At 39.5% G+C, this 21,123-nt stretch overlaps 1 protein-coding gene across 1 annotated transcript in view; it reads left to right on the plus strand.

Moving 5' to 3' along the window:
• Positions 1 to 21,123, plus strand: part of PDZRN4 (PDZ domain containing ring finger 4) — a 236,017-nt gene that overhangs the window by 183,025 nt on the left and 31,869 nt on the right. Inside the window, exons 4-5 of the mRNA XM_066319038.1 lie at positions 10,518 to 10,771; positions 12,328 to 12,430. Of these exons, the coding sequence (XP_066175135.1) occupies positions 10,518 to 10,771; positions 12,328 to 12,430 (357 nt within the window). The remainder of the gene's footprint in view (positions 1 to 10,517; positions 10,772 to 12,327; positions 12,431 to 21,123) is intronic.

The raw sequence follows: 21,123 nt of genomic DNA on the forward strand, positions 1-21,123 counted from the left end.
GGTGTTAAATACTAAAGCTATGCTGGAGCAGTTGCTGCTGCTTTCAACACTGCAGAGATTAAATCCAAGAAGATAAAGGGAGTCAAAGGAGCAAGTGAAAGATATGGGAAGGAAGCCAAAGAGGCAACTGGAATAAAACACAGGAAGGAAGTGGTGAAGGAAGGCAGCGATAGAGGAAGGAGAAAGACTCTAGAAGGAAGAATGGAGTTAGAAACACAGGGACAGAAATAGCAGCTGTAATTGATTTTTAGCAAGAAAGGAGCTGCAGCTCTTAGTACAGAAGATGTGTACACAGTCATGGTGCTGTCTAAATAAGATAGCATTAAGCTGGTACTAACATTCACATCCTTTTTAATTTTTTTTTCTAAGAAGGAATGCAGCAAATAAACTTTTGAAAGAAGCAACTTAAAATATTTCTGTGTCGGCACAGCAAGCCATCACTCAGCAGAAAACAGAAGTAATCCTACATAAATAAATAGTCTTTAAAAGAGGGTCAGAGGAGGAGAGAGAAAAACAAAAGGGAAGAAACAGTCACAATTATGTTTCATCAGATTTCTTTTCTGTGCCTTTACACGTAGTTTCTTTTGTGTTCATTGTGTGTAGCTACAAGTTTACAGCTGCTTTCTTGATGTTCAATTTAAAGCTTTCCTAAAAGCTATGGGGAACTTTCTGGTACAAAAGCATCTGATGAACTTTTGAATAGCAGGTAAAGCTCCATTACTTGCATTGTTTTATCAAATGAGTGGTTCCTCTGAATTTATTATCTTCTGCTTTGAAAAAGAGATCTAGGAGGTTGCCATGTTCCAGAGGCAGGATGAAGTTAATGTCTGTTGTTTTGTCAGCCTAAATGACTGAGAAAATCTAAATACATGTAAGCTTGTCAAAAGTATTTTTAAAATATTTAGTCCTGTCAAACACTGGAATGAATTTTTGAAAGTACTGTTATGCCAAGAAAAATTGCCAATATGCTTATTCTGGAGTAAAGCCATGAAAATCAAAAGAGAACAACAGTGTCAAATCAGTTTCAAGGCAGCATGAGAGAAGAATGGAAAAATAATGAAAGAGACTCTCCAAGTTTATCTTCCAAAGAGGAGGAAACTTTTCTATTTCTTCAAGATAAAATTTTAAAAATGCACTGTAAGGAATGAATATTAAAGCAGAGCCAGTCTGTTGTACTTTCATTTAAAAAGCAAGTGAGGGAGAATTAGGGATCACTCTAACCTGAGTACTTTGTGCGTGTGCCACCCCAGCAGGACGTTGGGTTGTGCTAGATGTGTGGCATGTTATAAATTATTAGAAGCCAATTCAAAATAACAGAATTTATTTAACAAATTTCCAAAACCAAATTAAAAAGCCACCATAAAATTAGACAACATAGATCGAATGCTGGGTGGGCAGAGTGACAGTAACAACGGTACCATCCAACCTCAGCCACACACCACACCACATCAGGGTCTCGATGTAAGATTTTTATACAGTTTATTTGCCTTGAGGTTAAGTCCATTGACAGTCTAAATATTCATGTATCTCTTTATTTCCAAGCGAGGTCTTGAAAGGGGTTCTTGTAAGTATGAAAAGACGATTCAAGAGTCTTCCCGATTTCTTCTTTGGGGTGCTGATTTGATCATCCTCCAGATCCCCTAATAAGATTGATATCAGATGTTGAGCAGCTGTGAAGTGGAGGCCCATCCTTGATGAATGGGCCATCTCCAGTCCGCCCATGTCATTTCTGTTGCAAATGTTGTGGTTTCACAGCTTGCACAACAGGCCTTGGAATCTCAGAGATGCCCTGGAGTAGCTTTTTAATAGACCAAATCTTTGATACATGAATTTATCCATTACATTTACCACATGGCAGAACCCAGGAAATGACCACCAGAGTTGAGACCGGTGGTCATTTTAATGTCTCTGCAGTTTTGCCGTGTGCAACGCTGGCACATGGAGCACCCTCCTGGCCAGGGCCAAACTCAGCTGACCAGATCAGCTGGAGGCAATGGGCTGTCAGCTGCTCTTTGCAGTGTCCTAGGAGCCAGCCCAGGGTACTGGTGCTTGCTGGTGGGACATGCTGGCAGAAAGAAGCTCCCTTGCTGGGGTGAGGAGCACTGTGGCACATGGGATGCAGGTTCCTGTTGCCAGCAGGGCTGTCAGAAGAAGGGTGGTGGGACCCAGCCAGCTGCCTGCACTTCCACAGCCATCTGTCCTGCTCCTGCACAGCTGGAGCAGCCAGGAGTTAGTCCTCCACGCTGGAAGAGATACAGGTCTTGCTGTGCTACCTTAAATTGAATTTAAGAATAAAAAAAAATAAAGTCTGCCTTGGGCTTAACTGCATGCTTTAAATGGGGAATTTTAATAATCGGCCAACAGCAGCAGTTTGAAGTATCTTACTGAGGAAAAGGTCACTGTGCCCATAAGTTATCCCAGCATTTGATCAGTGGACTCTTTTCCAAAGACTTTAAGTCTCATTATTCACTGCTTATAAAGTCACTTGAGATATAATAAGTCTTTTTATAGTAATGAAAGAACTCCCACAATTAGCCGGAAGGCAGCCATCTATCTTTTTAAACTACTTGCTTCAGAGGAGACCAGGAGTTTCAGTCGTCTGTATGTGGATGAATTGCTGTGACAGTGATAAGTGTAACAGTCATGGGGCAATGCCAGCCGTGACTAAGTTCATGGAAGGGTGTTGGGTTTTTTTTTTTTTTAGAAGTGAAAGAGAAACTTTTCTGTCAGCAAAACGTACAGTATGATTCCCTAAAAGGAAAAAAGTAACTACGCATGATTGAGAGTCCTAAAATCTGCCGTTCGGCATCTTCCATTATTCTTTGGGAACGGCAGATGATTAAAGAATGTAATTAATTTGATCTCCTAAAACTTTAACGGCAATTACCTTTTGAAGAGCCTCTTCTCTGAGAAAAGTACATACCCCGTAAGAGAAATTGGAGAGTGAGCTTGTGGTGGAACAGAGACACCATGAAGTTCACAGGAGACTGTAGCATTCAGTGCAAAGGCTTAGAGATAAGAAGTGTTTGTTCTGAGCACACACACTGGCTTTGATTGTATTTTTCCCCATCATCAAAGGATTACTGTATGTAGTAGATCACTTGAGAGGTTTATTTCATGCCCTATCCCCAAATAGAAAAAGTTTGAAATGATTAATGTAATAAATGATGTTCTAATTATATCAAGTAGTAACACAACATATTTTATGCATGCCACAGCTAGTTTAGTCTTTATTGCCCTCAGGCAGAATCTTAATATCATCAGAAAAACTGTTTGTCAATATTAAAAGCAATTTGCATAGTAAATATACCCCAGCCTTGCAACATTGCCATCTGGGTTAGCTGAGCATTTGTGCTGGTACCAGGAGGTGCTGGTGAAGGCAGACCTCATGAGTGTTCAGCTCTCCAGCTGTCACCCTGGGAGGATGACAAGTGCCAGCATTCCCAGCCTGCGGGGAGGGGACAGGTTCAGTGAGAGGGCAGTGGGAGGTCTTTGTAGAGAAGTGTTCAGGGAAGGAAAGATGGAAGGTACTGGAATCAGTAGGTGTGAGAGTCCTAGTGAGTAAAGAAGACCTGCGCTGAAAGAAAAAGGCAGAGTCAGAAGAGCCAACAGCCTAAGAGAGAGAACAGAGGCAGCAAAGCAAGGGAAGGAGGAATGAGGCTGAGGATACAACCTGGAAGAACATGCAAGAAAGATGGTAATTGCAACTAGTCACAGGTCTGCTGGCCAGATTGAAGGTGTTGGAAAAAGACAACATCAGCTGGTCACAAATACGTGTCTACCAGCAGTTGTCTCCAGGAAGGTCACTCTGAAACTAATGCAGTGATTCTTGAATTTAGTTTGATGATTTCATTTCACTCATGAAACAAATGCAGAGAACACAAACCAGGAGAATTGCAGATAATAGTATAGTAATAAAATAGTTCTCTCTTTCAAAACCTAAGTGAATCTTTTCTGAGCTCTTGCTGTACTTTTTGAGCTGGACTTTCTGAGATGTTCTGATGTTGGACATCAACATTAAAGGACTTGAAAGGATCTTTGTGAGATGCGCATTGCTCTAAAACACAGTAATGATTTGGAGGAAATATTCTCCAGTTGCCAAGCCTTGTGTTATGAAGTGCAGAAATGCATTGCATTTTGGCTACAAACTAAAGCTGCTTGAGTAATGATTTAAAATTTGTTGGGACAGTGATACTTATCCTGTAGATGTGAATTGTAGCATCCAAGTGGTTTTTAAAGAGATGTCCCAAGGTGACGGCCCAGAACCACAAAGAGTCTTTAGGGATGAAAATATCCCTTACAGTGTTAAGGAGATAGGGATGCTCTCAGGCATTCATAGTGAATGATCACTGTACCTCACCCAGCAGCCTATAGACATACATCTAAGACACAGTCCATTTCCTTTACTCAGTGCCATAAATGCAATTAGACAGTCAATACATTTGAGATTTAAAACTACAAACCTCCCCCCAAAGTTGGGGGGATCATCAGTGATTGCATTGCTTACAAGAGACTTGAATGTTTTTTCAAAGCATGGAGCATGATTCTGTACACAGAATTTAGGGAGATGCTTCTGGCAGTGGTTTTGTTTCATTTAGAGATGACTGGGTAGAGAAAGCAAAGTCGAGAAGAAAAAAGATAGTGAGTTTCTGAGCTATTGTAGAACCAAAATTTCACAAGCACAAGGTATTAGTTAGCTTTCTCACTAGTTTGCTGTATTAACAGCAGATGTGATGAGAGCTATTTGTGTATTCTTTGTACATCTGCTTGAGACATTTTTTTCCATTCCAGTTTAAAAATCTTCTGAATTTCCTAGGACAGCTTGTTAGGCAAAACTTCCAGGTAGTGCCCAGCTCTTTGCTGGGGTCTTTCCAAAATATGTCATGTTCTGAAATATGTCATAGAGAGAAGTTCTAGCTGTCAGACCTGCCCACAGATGTGCTGATCTCAGTGAACAACTCTGACAAAATGAAGCATAACCTGAAGGTCAGTTGAAAGGAGGGTGCTTTTTTTCTGACAACTGATGTTAAAATGATCAAAATGGCCAAGAAGTCACTGGGCTGTCTCCCTCTGAGAGAAAATTTTACAGAGTAGAAATAGGTATATTTTTATATTTCCCCATTTTTTGTAACATTTATTTTGTCTTCCTCAGATAAAGGCTTTCCCAGAGGCTTTACAGCCACAGTAGATTTCTGCTAATAACTGGGAAATAGAAGTTGTATGCTGGTTACACACAGAGATGCACAGAAGGCTGGAGTGCTAGGTCTTGCCTGGGCCTATCCAGTACCGTTGAGCCAACTACACAAACCAGCTATCAAACAGCACAAACCTCAGCTCTACCGGTAATAGAGATGTAATTCTTGTTATAAGCCTGTGGTTCAGCTTGAGAGAGGCAGCCGATGCCTGCATGTTCAGCAGCTTGTGTAGCTTTTAGGAAGGATGACAAGATTTCACAGTCAGGGCAGCAAAGGATCAAATTGGAACGAGAGTCACTTAACTCATCTGGCCAAGGAAGAGGAAATGTCATTAACCAGCATATAAAAGTTGTCCCTTTACTGAACTTGCATGAACCCTGACCTAAAAAGTGGTATTGGATAATGGCTGAATTTGCTATCTTTCAGATTAACTTGCTGAAGAAATGCAGCTTTGTACTAAACTGTAACCTGAAGTGTCAGTGTGTCAAATGCCCTCTCTGTAGATTAGCTATCACATTTGGGTTAGCAGAAGACTCTCAGTGTCCTCTCCAGCATCTGTGTCACTGGGAACTCACATATGCAGTGCCAACCTGTCCTGCCCAGGGAGTCTCACAGCCATTGGCCCTCAGCAGTGGAAGTTTTCTAGAGTTTCTGTATGCTGAAAGATGTAAGTCTGGGAGGAGGCTGAAATGTTCTTGTTCTTTTTTCCCCTGTTGCCTGCAGTTAGGAATTCCCATTCTAAAGAAGGACTGGTCAAACTCAAGGACAGTGTTTGATCTTTGTGCCAGTCTGCTGTCCAAGGATGCACCCAGGGAATGGTAGCCTGGGTGTATTTAGGGTGAGAGACAGAAGGTGAAGAGAATGCTGTGATGAGAGCAGATTTAGCACCTGTCAGGTCGGGGCCATCTTCTGCATGGGTGTTAAAATCTCCTAGGACAGGGAGCCTTGTGAACTCCATCATCATGTCAGACAGCATCTCTGTCATTTAGCTAGGAAAGCTGTGTGTCTAGACATCTCTGCTCTTGCAGAACACTTCAGTTATTCTTCCCATTGCCTTTACTGAATAAATGAAGTGTCTCAAAGGACTTTACTTCAGCAGAGCTGATCTTAAATTTAAACTTGCATATTCCAGATATTTGCTGAGGATAGGAGGTTATCTCATGAGCTGCTAATGCAACACCTTTTGTGATGATTGTATATACATAACTGTACATACTTTTCCCCTTTTTTTTCCTTTTTTCTGCTATTTTCCTTTTTCTCTTAATATGGAAAAAGTAAAAGCTACAGGAAACATCAACATTTCTGGCTCTTTTGTTTAAAAAATTCTACCCAGCATTAAATGATCAAGAGCAGAAAATTGTTAGAAGACAGACAAGGCAGTTTAAATTTTCAGTCACAGGCATTTAAATTCTGTAAGCAGTCTTCACTGAAGGACTGATTTTTCTTCACCTTTTCTTTAGCACTCATAACTGAAGATAACTTAACAACCATTTGTCTACATACTTTATAGTCGCTGTTTTGTTATTTAGTCCTGTCCTTACTTCTCTGCTGCCCACCTCTCTGTGTGTGGGAATAAGGCTGTGTACACTGGTGCTGGCAATAGACGTGGCAGTTGGCCAATGTCAGTTGATGTTTGCATGAAAGACAAAGCCCATTTCCTTGTTTATTTCCTGATGCTGATGAAGTTTTGCATGTGGCTGGGTTTAGAGCAAGAATCCAAAGAGGATGGCAAGGATCCAGGCAGTGGCCACTAGGCACTCTGGGGGAGATGTTGACAATGTTGGCCCAGACTTTGCAATGTGTCCAATAGCCAGGGGAGAGAGCATTCATTAAACAAAAGCTTAATCAAAGAGGGCAGGAGGGTGGTTTACATGAGAAAAAATATATTCTTTACTTAACATTCACAACTTGCTTGTGGATTAATTAGCCCATCTGCTACAACAAATGTATTCCCTTGTCTTTGTGTTGACTGTTAAAAGTGACTGATTTCTCTATCCACTTAAAATAGTACCCTGGATTCCACTGAAAGTAACCTTTCAGAGGCAAGGAGTTTATTTAATCATCCACTAAGAACCTGTAAATGGCTTGCTGTAAATATGCTCAGCTGTCTTTGACTCCCAGGGTAACTATATGTGAATGTTAAGTTGGGGTATAATGCAGGAGGAAGAAAATCCTTAAGGAACCTGTATGAGGAGTACTTCCAGCCCCAATCTCTAGTACTGGCTTTAGGTTTTTAAAAAAATTCTCTCTTCTCAGCCCCAAGTGGGCAGGACAGCTGGCAGCATAGAGTAATTCAGCTATAGATTTTCTTCTGAGGAAGGAGGCATTTGTAAATTAGGTGGCCTTTATGCAGGCCACCTAAGCGTGTTGGTGAACTTCAAGTGATGATTTAAACAAGTATTGGGTCCTGTGTGCTTGTATTTCATAAGAAACTAAATAAAGGAGAGAACGTGTTTAAAGTCATCAAATTAAATAGGCATTTAAATGAAAATAGAGGTCAGCCATAGGTTCCCAGGATAAATGAAAATGTGTATCTTTTGTGATTTTTTTGCATTCATGTGATTTTAATATATTATTATTATTTAGAAATAAAATTTGCATGTAAATGGAATTATTGTGAATTTATGTCTACTTCCTCAGAATAAGTGATAAGTATCGACTGATGTGAATAGACAGAGCTCCTGGTTTTCAGTAAAAAAAGGGGGTTATGCTATCCAAATATCTTTTAGATTTGTTGATGTGGATCTGTGATCAAGTGGTTATCTTGTACCAAAATCCACATGGTTCAGCTGGGATACAGAAGGATTGTTTATACTTGAATAGAGGAAAAAAATGATACATTGCTATTATTCCAAAGAACTTAATTTTAGGAGAAACACCATATGGTTATCTGAAGCTTAAAAAGTATCAAAAGAGACTGGGGAGTCAGGAAAGTAATTCTTCTATTCTTAGGGCCTTATGAATGAGAGTCTTTCAGATGGCCTATAAGACACTTGTTACAAAAATCACAGAAGTTGAAAAACTGTGTCCTTGATAGGATCTGAGTTAGAAACAAGAATGAAGCAGAGACTGGAATTAAAGAGTAGCTAGAAGGCCCAGGCTTGAAGCTTTATCTCTAACTGCCTCCATTAGATGGGGCTGAATCTGAACACCCTGGAAGTGTGACTTGAGTTACCAGAGAGGGTTTGCAGAAGCTCTCTCCTTGGGGAAATTTCTTTGGTTTTCTAATAACTTAATTCATTCTTTGACTGCTCTGGCTCTTCCTCTTAGATACAACTGATATTTTTCCATGTAAATTAGATTATAATTAGGTTATTATTTTATGGATGGTAGTTTAAATGATAAAATTATAGCTTTAATTATAACTTTATTTATAAAATTATTTATAAATAATTTTTAATTATTTAATTGTAAAATTATTCTATTTTAATATTTTTGGCTTCAGTTATCGGACAGACCACAGATATGCATTGACCTTAGGTGACCAACCTGGCTGCCTTTTGAATTACCTGCTCGCAGTCTAGGCTGCAGTGGTGTGGTACTTCTGGCTGTCACAGGCATTTACATAAGGAGTTTTGAGCTTTGATATGTATACAAATGTGCTCAAAATCTGCCGGCTTCTCATCACTGCGTACAGCATCAGGGCTAGCTAGAAAGATCAGCTGACCTTTACATTGTTGATTACATCACAAAGCTGTTATTTTGCATGTCCTCGTGAGTGACATGGCCGTGAAAGTGCTGATTCTTTGGAAGCTAAGTCAGAGGAAAGATGATGACTGCCTTGTACTTGTGCACACACTCTGGAAATGTATTGAGTTGACGTATATATGAAAACAATGGTCAGCAGTATCCTAGCCATGCACATAAATTTGACAGGACTATGGTTGCATGAATTGGTTCAAAATGTTACTGAAGGCTGCTGAGTTACTGAGGCTCTTTTGAGTTTGCTGACATTGTTCCTGTTTGCCTTTGTCCTTTTTGACAAGAAATTTCCAAGAAATTCTTGAATGAAGGAGTGATGTGGCAAAGAAATCTTCACTTCAACCACTATTTGCAAACATTGCAGAAAAGTAATTTATGGGGTCTGGCCCATTTCTGGAGAGGGTTTACACTTAGTTCGTTAAGTTTTATGAAGTTTTATGACTAATTGTCTATACAAAGAAGATAGTTTGAGCATAACCTTGCAGCAGAATCCTGTTTCTGAGTTGCCGGTGGTATAGAAGTTTTCTCAGGAATGTAAATTTTAATCAGGTTTTGGTGTCTTCAGACAGTCACATTTCTTACTAGAAAATCCTACCTTTCTACCCCAGCACAGGATCCTCTCATTTCCTCAGTAGCTCACAACAGTTAGGTCGTGTGTAGCAGTCAACAGTGGCCCCACTGCTCTAGAAACAGTGGAATAGTATTTTCTGTATAAGGATGTTGCACAGCCCTGTGTTCAAGGGCTTAGCTACTGACTGCCATTGACCAATTGGCCTTCACATTTTCTAGTGGGCTCATGCTTGCAAATCTTGCCCGAAACACCTGTATTTGTATAAATTTAGCATAATCAAACCTTGTGGTTATGTTTTTAAACACCCTAAGGCCTCATCTAGACCAGGAGGAATTTGCTGCCTTGCCTGTAGTAGCGACAAACCTTGGCACAGTCTTTTGGTTGTGCCAAGCTATGCTACATTTGCAGTGTAATTTTCTCTGGTTGATTATTTGTCTGTTCATAGCAAATTATTTATTGAGTTAGTTCTCTTTCCTTGAAAGAGCAGCAGCTGACTGTGCTAGTCAAATCTTCCTATCTTTGGTCCTAATGATTGTATAATAGCCATAGCAGATAAGTGACAAAACATTGAAAATTGGCCTTGTTTCTTTTTAGACATCAGAGACATGTTTATTGACATCTGCATTAATAACAGCGCTATGCCAGAAATCCTTTAAAACAATTGCATGCTACAGAAAATGCTGATATTCAAAATTAAAGGCAGCCCTTCCCTTCTGTTTTAGCTGTATTTTACAAAGTAAATAGAACAGGATAAGAGAAATAACTTTAAATTACTTTCTAAATATTGTAGTTTCTTTGCTCTGTTTGTATTCTTTTGGGTGGGACAGTTATGGAAGAGTTCAAACCATTTCTAATTTCTGGTTAAGATTAAAAAATTTAATTCTCCTCCCAGCAGTATATTCCCTCTTGCTTGGATACCAAAATATGCTCATCAATATCATCTAGTGGCTTGATGTATTGCACAAATAATTCATCCCCCTGTATTTTACATCTATGTTTTTATGATGTCTTTTCTCTCACCTTTGCTGTATTTTTCTGTTTTTCTCTAGGTCAATGGGAAGGACCTCTCCAAGGCCACTCACGAGGAGGCAGTGGAAGCTTTCCGCAATGCCAAGGAGCCCATTGTAGTTCAGGTTTTACGACGAGCCCCAGCTACCAAAACTCACAGTAGCTCTCAGGATGTTCGGCTTATGGATGCCAGCACTCAGACTGACATCACTTTTGAGCATATTATGGCTCTAGCCAAGCTAAGGCCTTCTACACCACCAGTTCCTGATATCTGCCCTTTTCTACTTTCAGATAGGTATGGTTTATGTTTTTCTGCTGTTTGCCTGTGGGATTGGAGCATTGCAGTGATGGCCTTCTAGCCTCCTGAAAAAGTCTCAGGAACACTTTAAATAAGTAATAAATGTTATTGATAACCACTATCCCATTCAGGCTTTCCTAAATTCTGCTTATAGATGAGGGCGACAGGAAGGAATCTCAGCCATGTTTACTTTGTGTTTATGTGACTATTCATCAAAAGCTAAGCCCTAGTCAAGAAGAAAAAACTTCTATGTTCCAAAGTACCAAAAAGGCTTCTTCTGACCTAGAAAGAGTTTGTCTTATTTTTTGTTCTTCCAAATTTTTTCCAAAAAAATCAAGGAAACAAGTGATTTTTTTTTTCAAAAGACCTTTTGATGATGGTATCTTTATCAAAAGCAAAAGAGTTCCAAAAATATAGAGATAAAAAAGTACCATTTCATCTTTTATGTAGCAAAATATATGAATTAAATTACCTCTCTTTGGAACTGAATAGGATGCAAACACCAGAAGGTGATGCTTAGACATAAGTAGGATGTAGGGTTCTTCCTCTTTTGACTCCACCTCATAAATAATGTCATGTAGTGGGTGACCCCAGATGACTCTACAGACCCTCTATAGCCTGCAGAACTATAATAGCCCTAGAGCTTTATCACTGATTTGCTGGCATGTTGTGTGTCCCTGCAGAATTGATGCTAATGCAGAACATGCCACTTTTGACTTTGATGTAGGTCCATTTTAGAAATTCTAGGTTAGATGGATTGGTCTTACTGCTGACTGCTGCACAGCAAGGAACAGGATACATGTATTTCTGAGTTTTTATTGGGTATTTCTAAACTGTGGCCTACTGTGATTGAAGTTCCCATGCCCACAGCGTGGGGAAGAGTTTCCAGCCTCTGCTAAGATAGATCCACACTGGATCTGGCCTTAGGTCTAAAGATGTTTTAAAGACCTCCTTCTTTGTGTTCCAAGCCCATTTAACAGTACAGTTTGCTGACATTTGTAACTGTGCAGTTGCTCAAGTGCACTTCACGACATTGTTACTCCTTTAACACAAAAGGAGAATGCAAGTTATTTTATGCAAATTCTTGAACAGTTTGTGAGCCTGATACAGCCTGTAGACTGTTCAAGACTATGACCAGTGAGTTGCCCCCAGCCATGACACAGCACCTGAATCTGGAGTTATGTACCTTTATGAATGTAAGGAATCCAAAAATGTCGCAGTGAAGCAATTTGGCCCAAACCACACCCTTTTAAGAAATCACCCTATGTAAATCTGTGTAAAGATGAACCCAGCAAAATTAACTCAGCCAGAGCATGAGCTTTTGCAAAGAAAACAGCCTGTTCTGCTTCTTGATACTGTTCCTTTCAGGCTATCAGGCCATTCAGAGTAGCACTCCTGAGATGAAAAACTATGAAGTGAGGCTTGATTGGCAGCAGGATGGGGGTGGAGGGTGGGGGATGGGGGACAGGGGGTGAGGTGGGCTTGTCACCTTTTAATTTATAAAAAACCATATTGTCTCATCTACTGTTATTGTACTGCTTTATTCCACATAGCTGCCATTCTCTTCACCCAGTGGAGCATGAATTTTATGAAGGTAATGAGTATCTTTCCAGCCTGCCTGCTGATGCAGATAGAGCAGAGGACTTTGAGTATGAGGTAAGATCATGGGCACACCCTCTCTTTCTGTTATTACAGATATGGCATTTACACAGCTGATAGCAGGCTCCTCTGAGAACAAGAAGAGTGGGAATACTTCATAAAAATCATCTCAAAAGGCATTTTTGTGTTATATCTGTGTGATGTCACAGGATTTGCTGGGGTTAGGCTAAAGATGTGAAATTCAAAAGCAGAACTCTGCAGTGGGTGACTACATAAAAGTCTAGGAGGCTTGTTAAATATGTTCTGTCTTTGTGCAGTGGAGACTGCAACTCAAATGCTTGTCTTTAGTAGGTTTAACACTTTAAAGCAGACCTTTCTGCAATTACAAATGGTTACTGGAAGCTTAATTGTTTTCCTGCTCTTTCCTTTAATTTCAAGAATCAATTGTGCTTGTATTTCATACCTTAGAAATCAGTCTTCTAGATGTTTGAGTATGTGCTTAAGTGTTTGTAAGATCACGCTTCAAGTTGGAAAATTAATATAGTTTTTAGTTTTACTCGTTCTTTAATATTTGACATTGCAAGTATTGCAATTATAAGAGATTGTGCTCTGTAGCACAAATTTTCTTTTTCCTGTGAATGTATTGCACTGTCTGGTGACAAGGCTGGATGTGTTTCTGAGTCACTGGAAAATCATTATGTGAAGCTTCCCAAAATGATAACATGTCATTAGTGATGTTGCTCTTCATTAGATTTTCATTTCAATATCTAAATAGTCTACTTGTCAGTCAGTCATTAGCTTTTCATGTTTTCCACTGTCATCTAGTAACAAAATATTTATAGGGACAAGCATAAGAAGCAGATGGTTCTTTTTATTATTAAACAGTGCTGAGTCTTTTCATAAGTTCAAGTTACTGTATATTAAATAAGAATGATTATAAATAATTAAAAAATCTTAATACAAGATTAAAAACATCCTATCCTCCTGATTGATCTACCTTAAGAAACCTTTTCAAAGGTTTCATATAACTGGATGGTATTTGGGAATTAAATGAAAGGCAAAAGCTTTGGCAAATATGCAGTGAGTTCACTTTTATTGTGTCTTTAGCATCTAAGACGCTCAACTGCAAGTTCAGCCCATTGTTCTTCTAGCAGACAGGGGAATCTGAAAATCAAATAATGTCTACTTAGTGAATTTCATCAGAACAAGCAAACTTTTATTTGGACTCCTCAAAAAATCATTGCTAGGGATAAGTGAAATAATTATTTCTTCCCAGCTGGATTGTGGTGTGAGACCTTAAGTTCTATTTTGACTCCCCCTGTGTAATATAATATTAAATTTCTCTTTCAAGTGTGTTTGTTCATGATACTTGTTCCTGAAATGTAATAGAAACTATTTTTTCTGATAATATTTAAATGAATTAGTAATATAAGCATCTAGAAAGATTTTTTAAATGGTAAAATAGAAATAATTTTCACCATTTAATAAGAGTATCAGTGACAATTTTTAAAGGGTTTACCTTGTGGAATCAAGTCCTCTTTGTGGCCATTATTTATCCCTAATAATAGATGGCATAAATATTGTGACAACAGTAAATGCTTGGGCAGGTTCTCAGTTGTCTGTATTCTCTGCTAATCACAACATTATAGTCACTATTTTGCTGTCAGCTGTGATTCAGTTGCCCAAGGCATATTCACTGAGTGATTGAATAAAGTGTTTCATGTGAAATTTAAATGGAAAACAGTCTAGGACTCCTTTGACAGGAGTGTTTTCTACTAAATATGTAAGTTTTTAGGAGGAAAAAGAACATCTTTCAGCTTTTAATTAGCAGAGCTCTAAATGTGAAAGACACTCCCCAAGCTTAAGCCTATATGGTAATATTATGGTTTAGGTTACTCGCTGGTTGTATTATCTGCTATTTTAGGTTCTTGTAAGACATTATTAAGCTACCTTGCCATAACCAGGGATCTGGAAAAACTGAGAGCACTGTCCTCAGAGTTGTATATATCCATCCCCAAAAACAGTCTCAGAGTCAACAGGGACTTCCCAGCTCCTGTTGCCAGTCTTGGGGAAAAGCAGCAGGACAGGGAGTGTAGTAGAGGCTCCAATGCTGTCATGGACTCTACAACAGTATTGCCTTAGTGTACTCTGCTATGGCCACTCTATTCCTCTGCAGAGGGATTTACCCTGATGCATTCTGCCTCCTCAATTATGCCAGTATTACTTACTGTAAAACGGATATGGGAACTAATCCAATTTTTTTTTTTTAAATAGAATTTTAGAAGTGTTGCTGGCTGATCTAATTTCCAGTATAGCTTCACAAGTTCCTCTGCCATGGCAGAAGCAACAGGGAAGAAAAAAATGCTCAAGAATTTGGGAAGACAAAAATGACAGAACACGAAAAAAATTAACACTGTCCATCTGATGCCAAAAGAATTTTTGCTCTTATATATTCTTCATATATTTGTAGCTCTGTAGACTATTATTGTATAGTTATATAGCTCCTAGCTAACTCCAGCATTTTTCCTACCCTCATAGACAGAAAGGCAAAACAAATTCCAAAGACCCTATATTAATCTTGCTTCTCCTCGGAACCAAAGATGAGCTACCCTCCCAAGACACTTTCCTATAAACAACTAGAAGAAGGGGGTGCCAGAAGAGATTGAACCAAGTGGGGGAATTATCTCATCACCTGTGCTTCTGACTGGGGATTCTTGGCAATAAGCTAATTTGCTAAACTTGCAAAAAAACTGTATTTGCTCTATATGATTGTGGGCATTTTTCCTCATTTTCCTTTGGAAGTCTCCAATTAAAGACCAGATTTTATATTACTTCCTATATTAATATTGTCTCAAAAGTTGCTTTGTTACTAGATTTTAATGGATCTACCATCTAAGGGTGAAAGCAGCATGGAGAAGGGGTGCAGAAGCCCTGCTCATGCCACTCCTCAGTCTGCAGGCTTGATGGAAGAACCACTGAGTGTTCTCTATCTCACACTGATCGATTTCTCCTGTGTTTAGGGGAAACAGGTTGTAATGGTTTCATGTTGGCCAAATTCTGTTTACCAAATTTAGTGTAGTGGTTTAAGTGTCTTTTCTGCTGTGAGATAGAATTAGGAGAAAAAAGCAGGCAGGCCCAACTTAAAGATACGAAGATAGATTTATTAACACACACTAAAAAGAAGAGAATAAGACTCAAGGTGAAATATTCAAAACACTCTTCCTCCTCCCAACCCGAACTATTTACTTTCCTACAAACAACAAAAAGAGACCAAACCTGGAATTTTCAGTCAGTTTTGCCATTTGAAAATAATCTTTCATCAATTCTTTAGGGAGGGGAATCTCTTAGTTTACTATGGAACTTCTCCCACTGACAACCTAGAACAGTTCTCTTATGGGTTTTAACTGTCACAAAAAAACTGTCACAAAAAAACTGTCACAAAAAGAGCTGCCCAGGGAAAACCTGCTTCTGTGAAGTCCCCCTTCATTAGCAGTTTCCCAAGCTGCTTAAGGGCCATGGGACTCAGGCATACTGGGATGTCACTTTTTAAAGATGAACAACTCCAAAAGCAAAGGATTCTTCATCTCTGGGAACAGAGATGTCTTCTCACTTCTTTCATTGGCACAGGGGGCTTCTCATCTCTCTCTGTTCAAGCATCTCATGGGATCACAAGAATCACAACTATTTCACTCAGTCCATCACAGATACCTTTGCTCAACATCCACAAATCTAAACAATCGTTTCCCCAAATGCATATTTTTGCCATGATTTAAAGGGATAACCTACATATAGAGTTCATTACCATGGCTCAATAAGAGAAGTCCAGCCTAAAATGGCAAACTCCTCAAACTCCCTTCTCCCAATAGTCTTTTCACTCTCTCTCTTCATCTGACTTGTGTCCCATGCCGAGTCTTCTCTATGTTTCACTCTGTCCTTTTCTTTTGCTCAAAAGGAGGATTAGAGTTTTAAAAAGTGTTATCTGTCCCAGGAAGGATTTAACATTCTCACCCAGGCCTGCAGATGGTCACATGATCTCTGCCAGGCAGCAGTCTTCAGGATTTTCAAAAGCTGTGGGGATGAGAGAAGAGAACTTCACCATGAGGGACCTCGGAGCAGCCTGGCTGGTAGATGCCTCCTGCCTGGGTGACCACTGGGGCAGGGCCAACCCAGCCGAGCCTGTAGCTGTTATCAGGGGCCTGGCAGACATCTCCCCCTGCTCGGCTGGCTCGGGGTAGGCTTTAAAATTAGCTGATGTTGAGCTGCAGCCTCCCCCTCCCCTGCTGGGAGCTGATGGGGCGCGGCCAGGCCAGCTCCCCCCAGCAGCAAAGAGCAGGGGGTCCTGGCCAGCCTGGGCTGCTCCACAGAGTTGGTACCTGCTCTTCCAGCCAGAAGGAAAAGGGCTGGCTCACACCCAGTCTCAGCTTTATATGTGTATTCACAAGGTCGCATCCAGCTTCCTCAGTGGTTAAACAATATGTTAGTGCCTAAGAATTGGCTTCTGATATGTCCCTGTCTTCTCCAAAAGAATTCCAAGGTCCAGACAGGGAATTGTCCCCACTTTAACTAAAAACCAAGCTGTGTTAACCCATGACATAGGTTTATTGTTATTACTGTGCTGTATTTAGAAGGAGGATTTTACCAGTGTTTGTTGGATTTTTAGTAATTTTTTACTTGTAACAACTTTCTGGTTGAACTTTAGCCAATCACATACAGAAAAAAACTTGTCTGATGTCAAAAGCACGGTTCTCTTTTCCAAATGCACATTAGCCTTCCCAAAAAGATGGAGATAAGTAGCTCACAGGTCTCCATAGCAAACATGAAAATTTTTAAATGGTTTAAAAACCAAACCTCGAGATTTCAGAAAGGAATTGAAATGAGATAGTGAGCAGAAAAATAACTAGAATAACACCTCAGTATTTCCTAGAAATTGTTTGTAAATGAGGAATGCATCAGTTCTGAGACACAAACAAAAATGCAGCCACATTAGGAAGTAAGGAAATAAGATGACTAGCAAATTAGGTGCTGGAAACAAAAATGTTTTCCAAGAAAGGGAATGTCCTGAAAAACTCTGATTGTTTTGGTTCTTGCTTACAAACATGTGCTAGTGTTTAGGTGCCCGAGTTACCATCATAAGAGACCAAGAAGAGGATCATATGTGATAGCCAGCATTGGGGATATGGACTTTTACTTGCAGTGGTAGGATTAGACACTTACAAGACTCTTCTACTCCAGTTGTGAGCTAGAAAAGCCCAGTGGGCTGTGATCAGATTGTCACAATACATGAACTCAAGTATGACCCAATTGTCTTGGAAGGAGGAACTCCCTGGGAGGCTCATTAGGCTCCATACAGTAGCATACTTTAAACAAATGGCTGGGAAGATGATGAAGCTGGGGGATTGTCATTTGCCAACTTGAGCATCCTTATGTCACCACTGCAAAAATTGTCCTAATCGAAATCTGAATTGCTGGTAGGTACTAAGATGAAGGCAGAGCCAGCATCAGTCAGTGTTGGCAGAAATGCATCAAAAGATTTGCAATTCTTGCATAGTCAGATATTCATGAGGACTTTTAAGAAGCAGGATTATTTTTAAGTGCTCCATTGGACTTGCAGTCAATATCACTGAAAGAGAGACAGATATTCAGGACAAACCCACCCAGCCTGACTATGAGTGGCTCTCTGCTGCTGGAATTGTATGAAGTGAGTTTACACTATGCATCACACTTGCTGGTACCAATGAGGTGAAATGACTAAACACATCACAGTCTCCAGTAAATCTGTGTTAAATATTGCTCTAAAATTTGTCCTTGTAAGAAGAATAAGGGATACTGGTGCTAGGGAGGAGTAAATAAGCTAACTGATGCACGCTTACTTAATAACATTTCTGAACTTACTATCCAGAAGACAGAAACTTTGTATACTTGGTTTGGAACATTAATAGTAATACAGAAATTAGGGAGACAGAGTCATTTAAATAGTGGGACAGTTAAAAAATAGGTAGAAAAAAGTTAATCGGCAGAGAATGTTGTAAAGATAGAGCTGGTCACTGATGTCTGGTGTCTGGTCCTACATCTTTAGTCTAATGAGACAAGAAAATAAGATGTCACAAGCAGGCACAAGCTGTTTTTCAGTCAACAGATCCTTATCCAAGGGCAGAGACATTCATGCCATATATGTAGTGAAGTAGCTTTTGAGCAAATGCAGAATGGGAGGTGATTGCTTTCTGCTGGGGGGTTTCAGCTTTTAAAACTTTATGTGTCTCAGACAGGAAAAGATTCTCATTTCCAGCTGAATGCTTGTTCCAAAGTGCAAAAGCAGACATCCTTGGGAAGGAATAGCAGTGAGTTACATCAACTATTAGCATATATTGTTGCATATATGAGGAAGACTAGACTTAAATTTGCTGTCAACATTGAGGGGGGTTGCTTTTTGGAGGAAAATTGAATGTTAGGCAATGTGGATTTACAAAGGAAACAATAATTGCCTAAAAGACTTTCCAACTCTGATTATTTTTGTTTTTAGGCATGAATGGTTGTTTCAGCTTTCAGGAGCCTGGAAAATTACATCAACAGTCCATCATGTCAGGAGGGAAACATTTCAGAGTGAAAAAGGGGGAATGGCAGCCATTGTGTTAACCCACTTGTGTCTGATGACTTTAGTTCTAATGCACGACAGGGCTAGTCCTGACAGATTGGGACACTTTTAAGACCAGTACCTGAGAAAAGTTGCTTAGGATTGAGTTGACCCAATATGAAATTATGAGGTATTCTGATATAAGGCTCTTCACTTAGAAACCATTGAGCAGCTTTATGTTACTTTTTTTGCTCAGAAATTTTGTGCATGTCAGTAAATGTACAGACAACCACAATGAATCGAGTAAAGGTAAAATCTTTCTGTGGTCATGCTTTATGGACCCTTTTGTGTCCAGGCAATGAAAGGATAAGGGTTCTTGGAGGAAAAGCAGCCATGGGAGACTCATAGTTTTTGAGAAAAAGCCATGTGAGATTTTTCCCACTTGGAGCATGAGCCAGAAACTGCACACATGCTATGTGGATTCTTCCTGTGTTATAGAAAATAGGACTTCTGGAAATTTGAATATTCATATGCAAGTTGCTTTACTGCATCATCCTCCTCCTATGCACAGCAACACATAGTGCTCTGAGGGTTGGGTAGTACTTCAGGGCAAAAATTATTACTCTTAAAATCATATTCTGATTCATAGACCCAAAGGACAGATTCTTCCATCAGAACAAGGAAATAAATGTGTGTATATGCATGTTGAATGCAAATGCTAATTTATGGTTTTGCACAGCCATTTGTTCAAGTGTTTTGTTGAGTATTTGCATTCATAAATCCGGTAACTGTAAATTTAGATTAGTTCTTCAAGTTTACTATTGTAAACTGTTGAAGTTCCTAAGGTTTCCTATTGACCTGAGCATTTCTGGATCAGATGCTGTCAACAGTTTTCACAAAGAACTAAAAATGGGCCTTGGAAAGAGATAAGCTAGAAACCTTTCAGAATTGGCCATGAGTAAGTCTTTGTGTAGACATCTTTTCACTAGACACTTAAAAATTGCATAGGGGAAAACTTTACCCTGCTCTCCTTGTCTCTTCTACTATAGCTGAGCATTGTAGTAGATACCGTGCAGCAGTAACACACTGGTTCTCTCTTCCAATAAAATCTCCTGTTGTGATGAGGGAAGGTATTTCAGGAGCAAATTCAAACTTACCAGTTCTGTGACATTACAATTTCGAAGTGATTGATTTTTATTGGAATTTTTTTCCGTAGAAATAAAGGAGGAGTAATTTCAGATTAGCAGTTTGAGTGAGGCTGTTTATCTGAATAAGGTTACTTGAACACCCAGAAATATTTATATGGGTTGAGGCTCTCATGGGCCACTGAAGAGTGGTCTCAGTGACATTCTGAACAGCTCACCACTGCTGTAATAGTCCACAAGAGACCTGCCTGCCTGGTGAATTCCTATTTAAGACCTTTTCAATGCATGGATTACTTTACCAATAAAACAAACAGGTCTGTCTATCTTGTAAATACATATTTAGGGCCTTTTTAACATAAGGATTACTGAGCTGATAGCCTGTAACAGCTCCCTCCAGAGCTCTGATAGTCTGCAAACACCCCTGTGTGAGCATTGCAGGAGCTTGCAGCAACACAACTAGAACTCCTCCTCAATTCCTAGCACCTGAACACACAGTTTTTATGGAAAAAACAGCTTCTGTGCACACTCTGCCAACACTGCTGATTGCTGCTGTCAGGCTCTTTCATTTTGTTATTTGGTAAGTGTTTCTGCACAATTAATCTAGATATCAGGATGTGCTTGTTTTTTTACTGTGTTTCCTACTGTGATTGGAGTCTTTATATTTTACCCTGCACTTCTTTAAATTGGAGATAAATCACAAAATGCACCTCTAGGAAATAAGAGGCAGGTTTTTTTTAAATTCAGAAAGCACCAGATATAATTTGAAAGAGAAGGCTTCAAGAAATATGGTTCCTTATAGAGATATGGGTGTTGTAGTTTGGAAGAGCTGAAATGGTGGACAAGGTTGTGTCGTTCCATTGTCATCAGACCTGACTGGTATGCTAGGAGAAATAGGAACAAACTTGCCATGTTGTAGATTTTCAATGGAAAAAACAAATGCTTCTCACCACATGCCTTACCTTATGGAGCTGCTGTTGCAGTGAAGGGACTGAACTGACAGCTCCAAGTGGGCTTATATAATTTGTGACTTCACT

Source organism: Sylvia atricapilla, chromosome 5 (assembly GCF_009819655.1).
Source record: "Sylvia atricapilla isolate bSylAtr1 chromosome 5, bSylAtr1.pri, whole genome shotgun sequence".
NCBI classification, from domain to species: domain Eukaryota; kingdom Metazoa; phylum Chordata; class Aves; order Passeriformes; family Sylviidae; genus Sylvia; species Sylvia atricapilla.